This window comes from Leptodactylus fuscus, chromosome 7 (assembly GCF_031893055.1).
Source record: "Leptodactylus fuscus isolate aLepFus1 chromosome 7, aLepFus1.hap2, whole genome shotgun sequence".
NCBI lineage: Eukaryota > Metazoa > Chordata > Amphibia > Anura > Leptodactylidae > Leptodactylus > Leptodactylus fuscus.
Genome location: NC_134271.1, coordinates 149,329,260 through 149,342,813, shown reverse-complemented (window position 1 = coordinate 149,342,813; position 13,554 = coordinate 149,329,260). Strand labels below are relative to the sequence as shown.

Sequence of the window (13,554 nt, the reverse complement as noted above, 5' to 3'; positions counted from 1 at the left end):
AATATACTCTTTGAATTCCCAGTCAGACAATGGCACTGTATACCAGTAGTAAAAATTGTGGGTGCACGTAACCCCAATATATTCTTTGAATTACCAGTCAGACACTGGCACTATATGGCAGTAGCAAGAAATGAGGGTATTTGTATTCCCAATATATTCTTTGAATTCCCAGTCAGACAATGGCACTGTATACCAGTAGTAAAAATTGTGGGTGCACGTAACCCCAATATATTCTTTGAATTCCCAGTCAGAAACTGGCACTATATGGCAGTAGCAAGAAATGAGGGTATTTGTATTCCCAATATACTCTTTGAATTCCCAGTCAGACAATGGCACTGTATACCAGTAGTAAAAATTGTGGGTGCACGTAACCCCAATATATTCTTTGAATTACCAGTCAGAAACTGGCACTATATGGCAGTAGCAAGAAATGAGGGTATTTATAACCCCAATATATTCTTTGAATTCCCAGTCAGACAATGGCACTGTATACCAGTAGTAAAAATTGTGGGTGCACGTAACCCCAATATATTCTTTGAATTCCCAGTCAGAAACTGGCACTATATGGCAGTAGCAAGAAATGAGGGTATTTGTATTCCCAATATACTCTTTGAATTCCCAGTCAGACAATGGCACTGTATACCAGTAGTAAAAATTGTGGGTGCACGTAACCCCAATATATTCTTTGAATTCCCAGTCAGAAACTGGCACTATATGGCAGTAGCAAGAAATGAGGGTATTTGTATTCCCAATATACTCTTTGAATTCCCAGTCAGACAATGGCACTGTATACCAGTAGTAAAAATTGTGGGTGCACGTAACCCCAATATATTCTTTGAATTACCAGTCAGAAACTGGCACTATATGGCAGTAGCAAGAAATGAGGGTATTTGTATTCCCAATATACTCTTTGAATTCCCAGTCAGACAATGGCACTGTATACCAGTAGTAAAAATTGTGGGTGCACGTAACCCCAATATATTCTTTGAATTACCAGTCAGAAACTGGCACTATATGGCAGTAGCAAGAAATGAGGGTATTTATAACCCCAATATATTCTTTGAATTCCCAGTCAGACAATGGCACTGTATACCAGTAGTAAAAATTGGGGGTGCACGTAACCCCAATATATTCTTTGAATTCCCAGTCAGAAACTGGCACTATATGGCAGTAGCAAGAAATGAGGGTATTTGTATTCCCAATATACTCTTTGAATTCCCAGTCAGACAATGGCACTGTATACCAGTAGTAAAAATTGTGGGTGCACGTAACCCCAATATATTCTTTGAATTACCAGTCAGAAACTGGCACTATATGGCAGTAGCAAGAAATGAGGGTATTTGTATTCCCAATATATTCTTTGAATTCCCAGTCAGACAATGGCACTGTATACCAGTAGTAAAAATTGTGGGTGCACGTAACCCCAATATATTCTTTGAATTCCCAGTCAGAAACTGGCACTATATGGCAGTAGCAAGAAATGAGGGTATTTGTATTCCCAATATACTCTTTGAATTCCCAGTCAGACAATGGCACTGTATACCAGTAGTAAAAATTGTGGGTGCACGTAACCCCAATATATTCTTTGAATTACCAGTCAGAAACTGGCACTATATGGCAGTAGCAAGAAATGAGGGTATTTGTATTCCCAATATATTCTTTGAATTCCCAGTCAGACAATGGCACTGTATACCAGTAGTAAAAATTGTGGGTGCACGTAACCCCAATATATTCTTTGAATTACCAGTCAGAAACTGGCACTATATGGCAGTAGCAAGAAATGAGGGTATTTGTATTCCCAATATATTCTTTGAATTCCCAGTCAGACAATGGCACTGTATACCAGTAGTAAAAATTGTGGGTGTATATAGCCCCAATTCTATTGCTAGGGGACTTGCAGGGTATTTCTGGGGTGAAGGTGGGGGGGGCACACCGTTGGAACGGGTATCGGGGTATATATCGGGTATACGGGAATACACTGACAGTGTATTCCATTCAGGATCCTGGGAAAGCTGGGTTGCGGCGATTGAGCCCGTCAGTGCCACGTTACACTGACAAGCTTCTCCCTGGAATTTAGCTCTTACAAGAGCTGTTGGTTGTCTTCTCCTTCCTATCCTAGCCTGTCCCTGCCTACCCAGAATCTAAGCCCTAGCTAGCTGGATGGAAACCTCCGTCCCCGGTGAATTGCAAGCTCAGAATGACGCGAAGCTGGGCGTCGCTGTTCTTTTAAATTAGAGGTCACATGTTTTCGGCAGCCAATGGGTTTTGCCTACTTTTTTCAACGTCACCGGTGTCGTAGTTCCTGTCCCACCTACCCTGCGCTGTTATTGGAGCAAAAAAGGCGCCAGGGAAGGTGGGAGGGGAATCGAGTAATGGCGCACTTTACCACGCGGTGTTCGATTCGATTCGAACATGCCGAACAGCCTAATATCCGATCGAACATGAGTTCGATAGAACACTGTTCGCTCATCTCTAGTCTCTATGTCTTACAAAGGGAACGGCCATTTCTTACCTTACAGGCTGTACTGGAGGAACTCCGTGAGGAAGGTAACGTCATGTTTTACTTGGTGTATTTTGGGACTCATTGGCTGGTTTCTAGTTCCAAATCGAATCTGAAAGAAATAATTCCTGAAAGGTTTGCTGATGTGTAGTGGTGATGATGTCATCAGTGACCTCTAACACCCGCAGCCCCTCATGATTGGCAAGGTATTTTGGAAAAGGTCATCCAAGGTCACGTGGTATAAATCACTTGTGCCGATATCACATCAAAAAATTATATTTTTGTGCAAACTAAAAACAGCTAAAAATCTCTATAAGGTCTTAATAGACAGTCCTATATATAGTGAAAAAATATTGCAAAAATTAAAAGCAATTCACAAATATGTCGAAATATGAAATATTTTTTCCCATTTTCTGTCATATAATCCTAGGTGTGCGGTGTAGTCCAGAGTGTCTATGATATATTCAGTATAAAGGCTGATATATTAGATATCGGACATTATTGCTGATAATATCTGTACATAACAGTAACATTCACTTGATTTCTTTCTGTATAGGTAACGCCCTGGTGCAGACAATTTTACTGGATGAAAATGGGCACTCACTGACCTCAGCACTGAAAGGTACAAATTTTATAGCTGTATAACAATATTATTGCCAGAGGAGAAACTTAAAAGGGTTGTCCCAACTCAAGGATCCTATCTATACTCCTAGCTTATGAGGATTTAAGACTTTTCCGAAATACATTGCTTCAGCAAAACTGCTTTCTTTGGCTGCTATCTGAGATAATTCACTTCATTGTTTACACTGTGTCTCCATAATCACGGAACGGGGAATGATCTTATCTCTCCGCTCTGGACAAGTAACGTAGCTCCCTGCTCTCAGGAGGGGAGGGGCAGCTGAGTGCTCGGTGCTTGTATTTTTGAGCTCTTTATCTCTCCGCCCAAGACAAGTGACGTAGCCTCCTGCTCTCAGTGAAGTGAGGGGGAGCTGAGTGCTTGGGGGCAGCTTGTATTTTTGAGCTGTTTATCTCCCTCTTCCAGTTATTAGATCGGCTAATTGAACTTTGCTGATAAGTGCTGAGACAGCGAGTCTGTTACCTCTGTATGTAAACACAGACCTAAAACTGAGCTTATTGCAAGTTGACTCTTGGTCCTGTAACATGTAAGTTGGGGATTCTCATCACCTATCAAATCCAGTTCTGTCACATCAGCTTCATATTGTGCATCTTACAGTGATACAGTGCTAATTTATTTACAACCATCCCTCATTACTGACTGCAAACATGTAGTGCTATGAAGAAAGCTAAGCAGAGCAAGTGAAACCCCGCCCACCAATTTACCGATAAAACCAGGAAGTGAATAGAGCATACAGCCTGCAAGTTATTTAACAGACAAGTTGGGAATACCCCTTTAATACTTCTGGGACCCAATGCAAAATGTGTTACTATGTTCCAGGTCTCGGCTATGTAATACAGCCAGGACCCAGAAGTCATGCCACAGGCTGAGTGTTAGCTACACCCTCCGCACAATGTAATAGTAAGGTGCTGAACGGGAACGGATTAAAGTCAGCTAAATAAAATCTCATCGCCTTTCTATTAACTATTTATCTCTCCCAAGCCCAAAGAGCAGCTTTTGTGGTATCCAAGATTTGTTGTGAAAACTCGAGACAGAAAATAAAAACAAATGTTTGTTCTCCTCTGAATTTATCCCATCCAAGGTCAATTTCTTCCAACCAACAGATCTTCATCAGTTCCAATATTGAGGCTAAATGATACGTCTTCAATTTCGGAAGGCCCAGCCCTCCGACACCGATGATTTATAGAGGAGCTCTCCCTACTCCTGGAGGTTTATTCATCCAGATAAAATCTTGTAAACGATTTTCTATAAAAAACAAAGGAATCCACATAAAGTAAAACAATATCACAGGAGAATCTTCATTCAGACCCCAGAGTATAATGAGTGGAGACCCAGGGGATGTGAATCAACTTGCCTCACCAGTTCTGGACATCCTCACAGCATCCTGAAGTTCCTCTTCTAGCCTCTGGCTGAGGTCATGTGTCCTGGGGTTAAGTGGGGTGCAACAACATCATGACATAGGGTCAAAGTGAGAAAACAGTAATTGTGGGAAAATAAGTGTATTTGGGTTCACAACTGGCTCAGTTATAGGAAAAAGAAAGTGGTTATTAATGGTAGGTACTGAAGCTGCGTCATAGCCACCAGTGAGTAGAAATGGACAATCCTCACAAGATTTGTTTCATGATGCCCTTTATAAAAGGAAAAATATTACAGGTTGTGGGAAAGGGTGTTGGAACCCCATTCGACCCAAATTTTCCAAAAGTTTTGGGTTTTACCCATACAAAAAATTTGGGAGTTTGCCATCCAAAAAACACAATTATACTCTGGACTGTCTTCGTACCCCAGAGTATAATAAGTGGAAGTCCAACAACATAACAAACAGTTATACCCACCTTGCCTCACCTCTCCTGAGCATCCAGCAGTCCTCCAGTGTCCAATTCTGGCCTATTCAGGCCTCTGGATGGTGTCATGCGCCCCAAGGTCAGCACTGAGGTCTGAAATTGAGCCTCAGCAAGCATGTGGGTGCACCAATGTCAAGATGCTTTGACCCAGTGTCATGACATTGACATGCCCCATGTGACCACTGATACCAAAATACAGGTCTCAATGGTGACCCCAGGCTGCATGACATCAGCCAGTGGCAGTAGAGGGCACTGGGAGACCAAGGAAAGGTGACTATACCTATTTTCGTATTGCTTACACCCCCTAAAGAGACCCCAGATACAACAATAACTCGCCCATATCTACAAACCACAAGCATCCAAATTGTATATTTCATCCAATGCGTTCAGCATTGTTCTGCACCTGATTTCGTCTCACAGCAGGATCCAGGACTGCAAAAGTGTGCGTGGCATCCACAATATCTACCACTCCATATATAAAGATATGCAGGATCGTCTCAATCCCGGGAGCATGGAGAAATCCCAGCAGAGAACAGTATATAGAGCATTTACAGTATAGTACATAGAGCGTACATAGTGCATAGAGCGTCTCCACTCTTGTCCATCTCCCCACATATAGAAGTTGCAGAGACTAAGCAGGATACGCCAAGTGCAAGGAAATGCCAGCAGCACAAGCGGTGATTTATGGGTTGTCGATGCAACAATACAGTATATATGAAGGAGCACAATGCTAAAGTGCAATATCCTACTTATATACCTTGGGAGTGTAGTCAGTCCCAACCAAAATGCTTACTCTTACCCTCTAACTAAAGAGAGTTCTGCCTGGTGCCCATTGTGCAAGGTTTTGTCTACTGTGTCCTCAGAAGAGGTTTCATATCGTAGTTCAGAGTCAATACAAACAGATCTGGCAGGAACAGTTTAACAATATTGACTCCTTGTTTCTGAGGGGTAAGGATGGCGTCATAGTAGGGGCAAACTTGTTGCCAGAAATGGCTGCACTCCAGGAGATAATATTCACTCCATGTGCACAGTATGGAGAGACGTTTTCCCCATTCAGGGGCAATCAGGGATATCTTCTACGAATAACACATTGTGCCAAGATGAAAATCTAACGTGTAAGGAAACATCTAAAAATATTTATGGTCTTGATGTTTTAGTAGATTTTATAATTAGATTTCATTCCAATTTGTTTTCCTATAGATGTCCAGAAATCTCACAAGTAACATATACACGACCAAAATTTATTTCACATCCTGTTTTATTTCTATAGAAGTTCAAAACTGTTTAAAAAAAAATCTGCATGAAAAAACTAAGAAACTTACAGAAAACATACCTCCAGGATGTAACCAGGGAGAGGAAAGATTCTCCTTCTCTACACGTTATGTGAACCTCATCATTGTCTCCACACATCACTTCAGGAAACATTCTGAGAATGAGCTCATAGAGACCGGGGCAAGACATGAGGAATATCTAAAGGAAAAACAAAACGAATTACAGCGCATTTCCCCTAATAAGATGTTCCGTTGGTGCCACCGATCTGGACTTGTACCACATATGGTCATGGTGAGCGGAGTGCCCGGTGTAGGGAAGACCACACTGATGCAGAAGTTTGTCTATGACTGGGTGAAGGGCGATCTCTATCAAAGATTCTCTTTTGTCTTTTTCTTCAAATTCCGAGAACTCAACAGACTTAAGGATAAGGTTAGTCTGGAGACCATGATCCTTCATCAGTACCCATATCTGGAGGAGCAGCTGGAGAACATCTTACAAGATCCAGAGAAACTTCTCTTTATATTTGATGGATTAGATGAAAGCAATCATACAATGGATTTCACATCACGTCACTTGTGCTCTCATCCTAAACAGCTCGGACATTGTGGTCAGATTGTGGTTAGTTTGGTGAGAAAGTCTCTTCTTACTGGTTGTTCTGTCCTAATGACCAGTCGCCCAACCAGACTGGCGTCAATTGATTGTACAGTTTTCCAGAGAATAGTAGAAATCATTGGGTTTCTTCCAGAAGAACGAAAGATTTACTTTGAGAATTTCTTCTCCAACCCTGAACTGTCAGAAAAGGCTTTTACTTATGTGAAGCAGAATGCCACCTTGTACACGTTCTGTTACCTCCCGTCCTACTGCTGGATCATCTGTACTGTATTATCCAGGAGCTTCCAGACAACAAGTAGTGACCAGCAGGTGACATTATTACCCAGAACAGTGACACAACTCTTTGCCATATTTGTCGCCAACATTCTGTCCAATCACAGCCTGGAGAAAAGTGACGCTCAGAAGATCCTGCAGTCCATCGGATGGATGGCAGAATATGGAGTCATGGATCACAGGATTATCTTTGAGGATCGAGATCTAGACTCTTTCTATGTGGACAAGAAGTCAAAGCTCTTATCAAGTTTTCTGATGCAATCGGAGGAACCTGTGACCTATTCCTTCTTACATCTCACTGTCCAGGAATTCTTCTCTGCCTTGGTCCATTATACTGATTATGCTCCTGAGGAGTTACAAAATTCATTAGAAAAAGCCAAATCCTATCCTGATGGACGTGGTGAGATGTTCCTCCGTTTCCTGTGTGGTCTATCGGATGGCACCACCAGGTCTATACTATCTGGATATCTGGACAAACAAGTAGCTCAGTTCTCCAAAGATGTTATCACTTGGATGAAGAACCTCATTTTAGAAGATCAGAAGCTGGAGGAAAGTGACGACAAGAAGCGGCATCTTCTCAGGACATTCTACTATCTCTCTGAATCCCGGAATAAGGCTCTAGTGCTGGAATCATTACAATCACTCAGAAGTTTGGACCTTTCTGATGTTCACCTGTCAGCTCTAGACTGCACAGTGTTGGCTTTCATCATGGAAATCTGCACACACATAGAAGAACTCGATCTAACTCAATGTTCCTTAGACACTGAAGGATTAGAAAGACTTTCACCAGTGTTACATAACCTGCAGAATCTGAGGTATAATAATAATTATATTTTCTTAAGGGGTTTTATGGAGCTTTTACTTTGATGGCCATTTTATGTACTTATGAATCTGAGTAATGTAGAATCTGCCAGACAGGTCAATATATGACAGATAATACAGATTTTAGGTTTCCACAGCTCACAATTAATCCATAAAGAGTTTCCACTGTGGGAATTCTATTTCATGTATAGTCCTCTCCATATAGCTGCGGTGTCCCAGGGCTCGGTGGAAACATGGCCAATCTGGAAACAGACAATAGGTGGCGAGAGTTAGGCCCAAAATGGTTCCTAAATTTTCTTAGTTTTGTCAAGGTGACAAAAGTGATTTCCCCAAAGCTCCAGGGGCCTTAGGGCAGCACAGTGATGAGGGGATGTATAGGTGAGGGTTGTTCCCCTGGGCACACCCGGGCGGTGATCTCCTTGCTGGTTGAAGATTCCCTCATGGGGGACAATGTGTAAAAATTGTTTTTAGAAAAGATAAAATAATAAAAAATAAAGTAAGAAATATATATATATATATATATCACCACTACCACGCCCATGTCACAGGTTCTAGCCCTGCCCCCAGCCACACAAAAATATATATATGACTCTGGCCATTAGTGAGTAATGCAATGATGACATTATTTCCTTTTATAGGTATATAAATGAATACTCAACACAAATAGAAGGAATGAATTGGCCACAGCAGGCATTTTATTAATAAAATACATAAGATGGTATTCTAAATCATTTCTTCTTTAATTTTACCTCCAGTCGTTCGCCTAGCTTGGAGGCACCAAATCACCCAACCAGTATTCAAGGATCCATCTATTAAAAGGTCCCCTAATACCTCCCTCCCCCAATCATACCTCCCACATACTTCATTCCTGACTCCTTGAACCCCTGCCAAGCTGCTGTGACATTCCTCAGCAGACCTCTAGTAAAAACGTACAATTCTCCATGGCCCCATGCAAGGACATTCCCCGTGTCTTTCTATTCAAACCCTGCTCTTCAACCTCAACTGGACCAAGCTAACCCATCCTCTTCTATTCCAACCAATGGCTACAGCCCCCTTAAGGCCCATGTCATAGGATGCTCCCCCTAGGCTGCACCTTCAGTCCAGCCAATCCTGGAGCTACATATTGAGAGTTGCAATAAATAGAAGAGGAAAGAAAGTTCTCAGCAGCAGATGACCACTGATATAATCGCATCGATCCTGGATATTACATGTCCTGCAATAATCTCTAAACTTATGTGGACAACTCACCTATATCTCTTCTTATTCTTACAGTTTGGCTGGTAATGCTCTACCAGACACTTCTTGCACCCAGTTGGCCTCTGTAATAAGAAATAACCAGTCCCTGAAGAGACTTGACCTGTCTAGTAACAGTCTGTCCGGTCCTCACTTCAGTGACTTGATGGCCGCTCTGTCCAGTCCAGACTGCAGGATAGAGGATATATAGTGAGTATAAGAGATGTGTACAGGAGGAGACATGTGGGGACAAGTTATACAGGGATTTTATTCTATTTTATGCTCCACCATTGTTATGTCTATGAGATAAACTGCTGACTGCACCTTCATATGTGACGTCTCTACTGAGCTGTGTATCTAATCCTATCCTGTGTGATACTGTATACTGAGCTGTGTATCTAATCCTATCCTGTGTGATACTGTATACTGAGCTGTGTATCTAATCCTATCATGTGTGATACTGTATACTGAGCCGTGTATCTAATCCTATCCTGTGTGATACTGTATACTGAGCTGTGTATCTAATCCTATCCTGTGTGATACTGTATACTGAGCTGTGTATCTAATCCTATCATGTGTGAGACTCACTTTTCATCATCTTATTCTTACAGTTTGGCTGATAATGATCTACCAGACACTTCCTGCACCCAGTTGGCCTCTGGAATAAGGAATAACCAGTCCCTGAAGATACTTGACCTGTCTGATAACTTTCTGTCCGGTCCTCACTTCAGTGACTTGATGGCCGCTCTGTCCAGTCCAGCCTGCAGGATAGAGGAATTACAGTGAGTATAAGAGATGTGTACAGGAGGAGACATGTGCGGGACAAGTTATACAGGGATTTTATTCTATTTTATGTTCCTCCGCACCATTGTTATGTCTGTGAGATAAACTGCTGACTGCACCTTCATATGTGAAGTCTCTACTAATGTCTGTCTGTTCCATCTCTTCATATCACTTCTCTCTATGTCATGTATAGGGTAATATGTACCACAGGAGTTGCCACAACCACAGAGTCTTTACAGGCCCTATATCATTATATTAGCTGTAGTTGTATCTATCACTGAACCTATAACATTGTAAGGCCATTTATAGAGGTACTAGCTGGTACCCGCGACTTGGTCTGCGGTGATTGTAGCAGTGGGTATATACAGGCGCCGGTAAGGTTTTCGTACTGTGTATAAGGGATGGGATATGAAATGTAACTTTGTATCTTGTTTTTGCTGTAATTCAGAGAATACGTGAGACTTTTGTGTTGAAGTTACTTTGTATTTGAGCTGCTATATATACGGTGTTGTGAGAAACTTTACATAGTGACTTTGGGACAGAAGTATTTGAAGTTAACCCTTTCCCGCCGATGGCATTTTTTGTTTTTCGTTTTTGACTCCCCTCCTTCTAAACCCCATAACTTTTTTATTTCTCCGCTCCCAGAGCCATATGAGGTCTTAATTTTTCCTGGGACAAATTTTTCTTCCTGATGCCACCATTATTTATTGTATATAATGTACTGGGAAGCAGGGAAAAAATTCAGAATGGGGTGGATTTGAAGAAAAAATGCATTTCTGCGACTTTCTTACGGGCTTTGGTTTTACGGCGTTCACTGTGCAACCAAAATGACCTGTCCCCTGTATTCTGTGTTTCGTTATGATACCGGGGATACCAAATTTATATGGTTTTATTTACATTTAGACCCCTTAAAAAAAATCCAAAACTGTGTTAAAATATTACTTTTTGAAAAGTCGCCATATTCCGACAGCCGTAACTTTTTCATACGTGCGTGTACGGGGATGTATAGGGCGTCTTTTTTTGCGGGACCAGGTGTACTTTTTAGTTCTACCATTTTCGGGAAATGTTATTGCTTTGATCACTTTTTATTCAAATTTATATCAGAATCAAAACAGTGAAAAAATGGCGGTTTGGCACTTTTGACCATTTTTCCTGCTACGGCGTTTACCGAACAGGAAAAATATTTGTATAGCTTTGTAGAGCGGGCGATTTCGGACGTGAGGATACCTAACATGTATGTGTTTCACAGTATTTCACTACTTTTATATGTGTTCTAGGGAAAGGGGGGTGATTTGAATTTGTAATCCTTTTTTTTTTTTTACTTTTTTTAAATTTTTTTTTTGCATTTATTAGACCTCCTAGGGGTATTGACATGGGTGGGCGGTGTCGCGGATTGTCAGAGCGGTGGGGGTCGGCAAACATGGCTGCTCCGGAGCGTTAAAGAGAGCCTCCTGGAGTATCATTAAGGTGAGGGGCAAAGTGGTAAAGTATATGTACTGTATATGTGATTGTGTGGGGTTAGGGGCAAGGCTGTAGAGGGCAATATGAATTTTGTAAAAGATAGAAAAACACCGAGCACACTTTATAGTGTAGATAGTCTATTCACCTTTTTAGATAATTGTAATGAATGTATCAGACCTGGTGGCCTCTCACCTGGTTTGGTTGTGACAGCGTTCACAACTCCGTACTAAGGTGTATATGATACCAGGTATGGGGAGCAGCACGTCTCAAAGGCACCAGTTGTGTCAACCGGGGAAACAGCAGAGGAATAAGGCAGGACGGCGCTCACAGGTCCAATAGATTTTATTAATAAGAAGAATTGCACTTCTTATTAATAAAATCTATTGGACCTGTGAGCGCCGTCCTGCCTTATTCCTCCAATATGAATTTTGTGGCTTGCTATGGTCCAAAGTGTGTGAGATTGTAGAGATGGTGGTGTGAGTTTGGGTTTTGTGGGGGTCCTGGCACAAACGTATGTGTGCTATTGTGACGAAAAGTAGCCTATTGCACAATCGGGTGTATTAACTATGTTTGTGGAAAATTCCAGCCAAATCGGTGGAGTGGTTTTTCCGTGATTGAGGAACAAACATCCGAACATGCAAACATCCAAACAAACAAACAAACACACAAAACCACAAACTAACAAACTTTCACATTTATAATATTAATAGGATACTGAACATTCACTCAGTTATACAGGACTTCTCAGTAAACAGTAAACCTTTCCAAAAGCGTGGCCCTTAACATTACGCTGTCCCACACGGAGGTTGCTCAGCTTGCAGATAATTTCCCCTTTAAATGTCAGACCACTTCCCTTCAATACCTAGGGATCCATATCCTCCCGACCCTTTCCACTTGTATCGTCTCAATTATCTCCCATTGCTCGAGACTCTTGTGGCCGACCTTCGGAAGTATGGTACATATGTTCTCACTTGGTTTGGTCGTATTCACTCCCTTAAGATAGACATGGTCCCTCGGCTCTTGTATCTATTCCAAATGCTCCCCATTCATCTTCCGCTCGTCTTTTTCACTAGAGTTCAGTCCTTGTTTGGGAGGTTTGTATGGGGCTCAGCATGGGGTAGGATAGAGTACCAGACGTTGACCTGCTGCAAAGATGGGGGGTGCGGGCCTTTTGGATTCTAGACTTTACTACCACGCAATGGGTTTCTATTGAGGCCGACTTGATTTTAGTTCCTCTTCCTTCTTTACCATGGATCCTGGCTCATTTTCGCCCATTCTTCTCTTTGCACTTATACTTCTGGACCCCGTTCCCCTTATTACTATGTTACGATTCATTATGCTAGATGGGGTTGTTCCTTTGCTCCTTTGTTTACAGGCGCGGCCTGTTTGCGTGCATTGTTCTTATTCTCCCCCTTTTTTTTTCTTTTGTTATATTTGAAAAACTTTAAAAACATCTGATTGTACACTAGTGTTCAAAGGTTTAGGGTTACTTAGAAATTTCAGTATTTTTGAAAGAAAAGCACTTTTTTTTCAATGAAAATAACATTAAATGAATCAGAAATCCGCTCTAAACATTGCTAATGTGGTAAATGACTATTCTAGATGCAAACACCATCATCCACCTTCTTCATAGAGCTCTCTCTCACCTAAAGAAACCCAGGAACACTGTGAGAATAATGTTCTTTGACTTCTCCAGTGCTTTCAACACCATTCAGCCAGGGCTACTGAGGGAGAAGCTGAACCTTGGTGGTGTGGACCATCACCTGTCCAACTGGATCCTAGACTACCTGACAACCCGCCCTCAGTATGTGAGAGCCCGGGACTGTGTGTCTGATACTTTGATCTGTAGTATGGGGGCACCACAAAGTCCAGTTGTTGCCCCATTCCTCTTCACACTGTACACTGCTGACTTCAGGCACAACTCATCCAGCTGTTACTTACAGAAGTACTCCGATGACTCTGCTATAGTCGGCCTTATCACTGATGGCGACGACAGGGAATACAGAAACTTAAACCGTGATTTGTAGAATGGTGCCAGCAGAACCACCTCAGGATTAATGCTGGAAGACCAAGGAGATGGTGGTGGACTTTAGTAAACGGAGAAGTGCTCCGACCCCGGT

General features: G+C 41.9%; 1 protein-coding gene across 1 annotated transcript in view; it reads left to right on the top strand.

The window, feature by feature from the left end:
* LOC142214635 (NACHT, LRR and PYD domains-containing protein 12-like) overlaps positions 1-13,554 on the top strand; it is a 44,851-nt gene that overhangs the window by 16,319 nt on the left and 14,978 nt on the right. Inside the window, exons 5-9 of the mRNA XM_075283572.1 lie at positions 2,477-2,547; positions 3,057-3,122; positions 6,249-7,950; positions 9,230-9,400; positions 9,802-9,972. Of these exons, the coding sequence (XP_075139673.1) occupies positions 2,477-2,547; positions 3,057-3,122; positions 6,249-7,950; positions 9,230-9,400; positions 9,802-9,972 (2,181 nt within the window). The remainder of the gene's footprint in view (positions 1-2,476; positions 2,548-3,056; positions 3,123-6,248; positions 7,951-9,229; positions 9,401-9,801; positions 9,973-13,554) is intronic.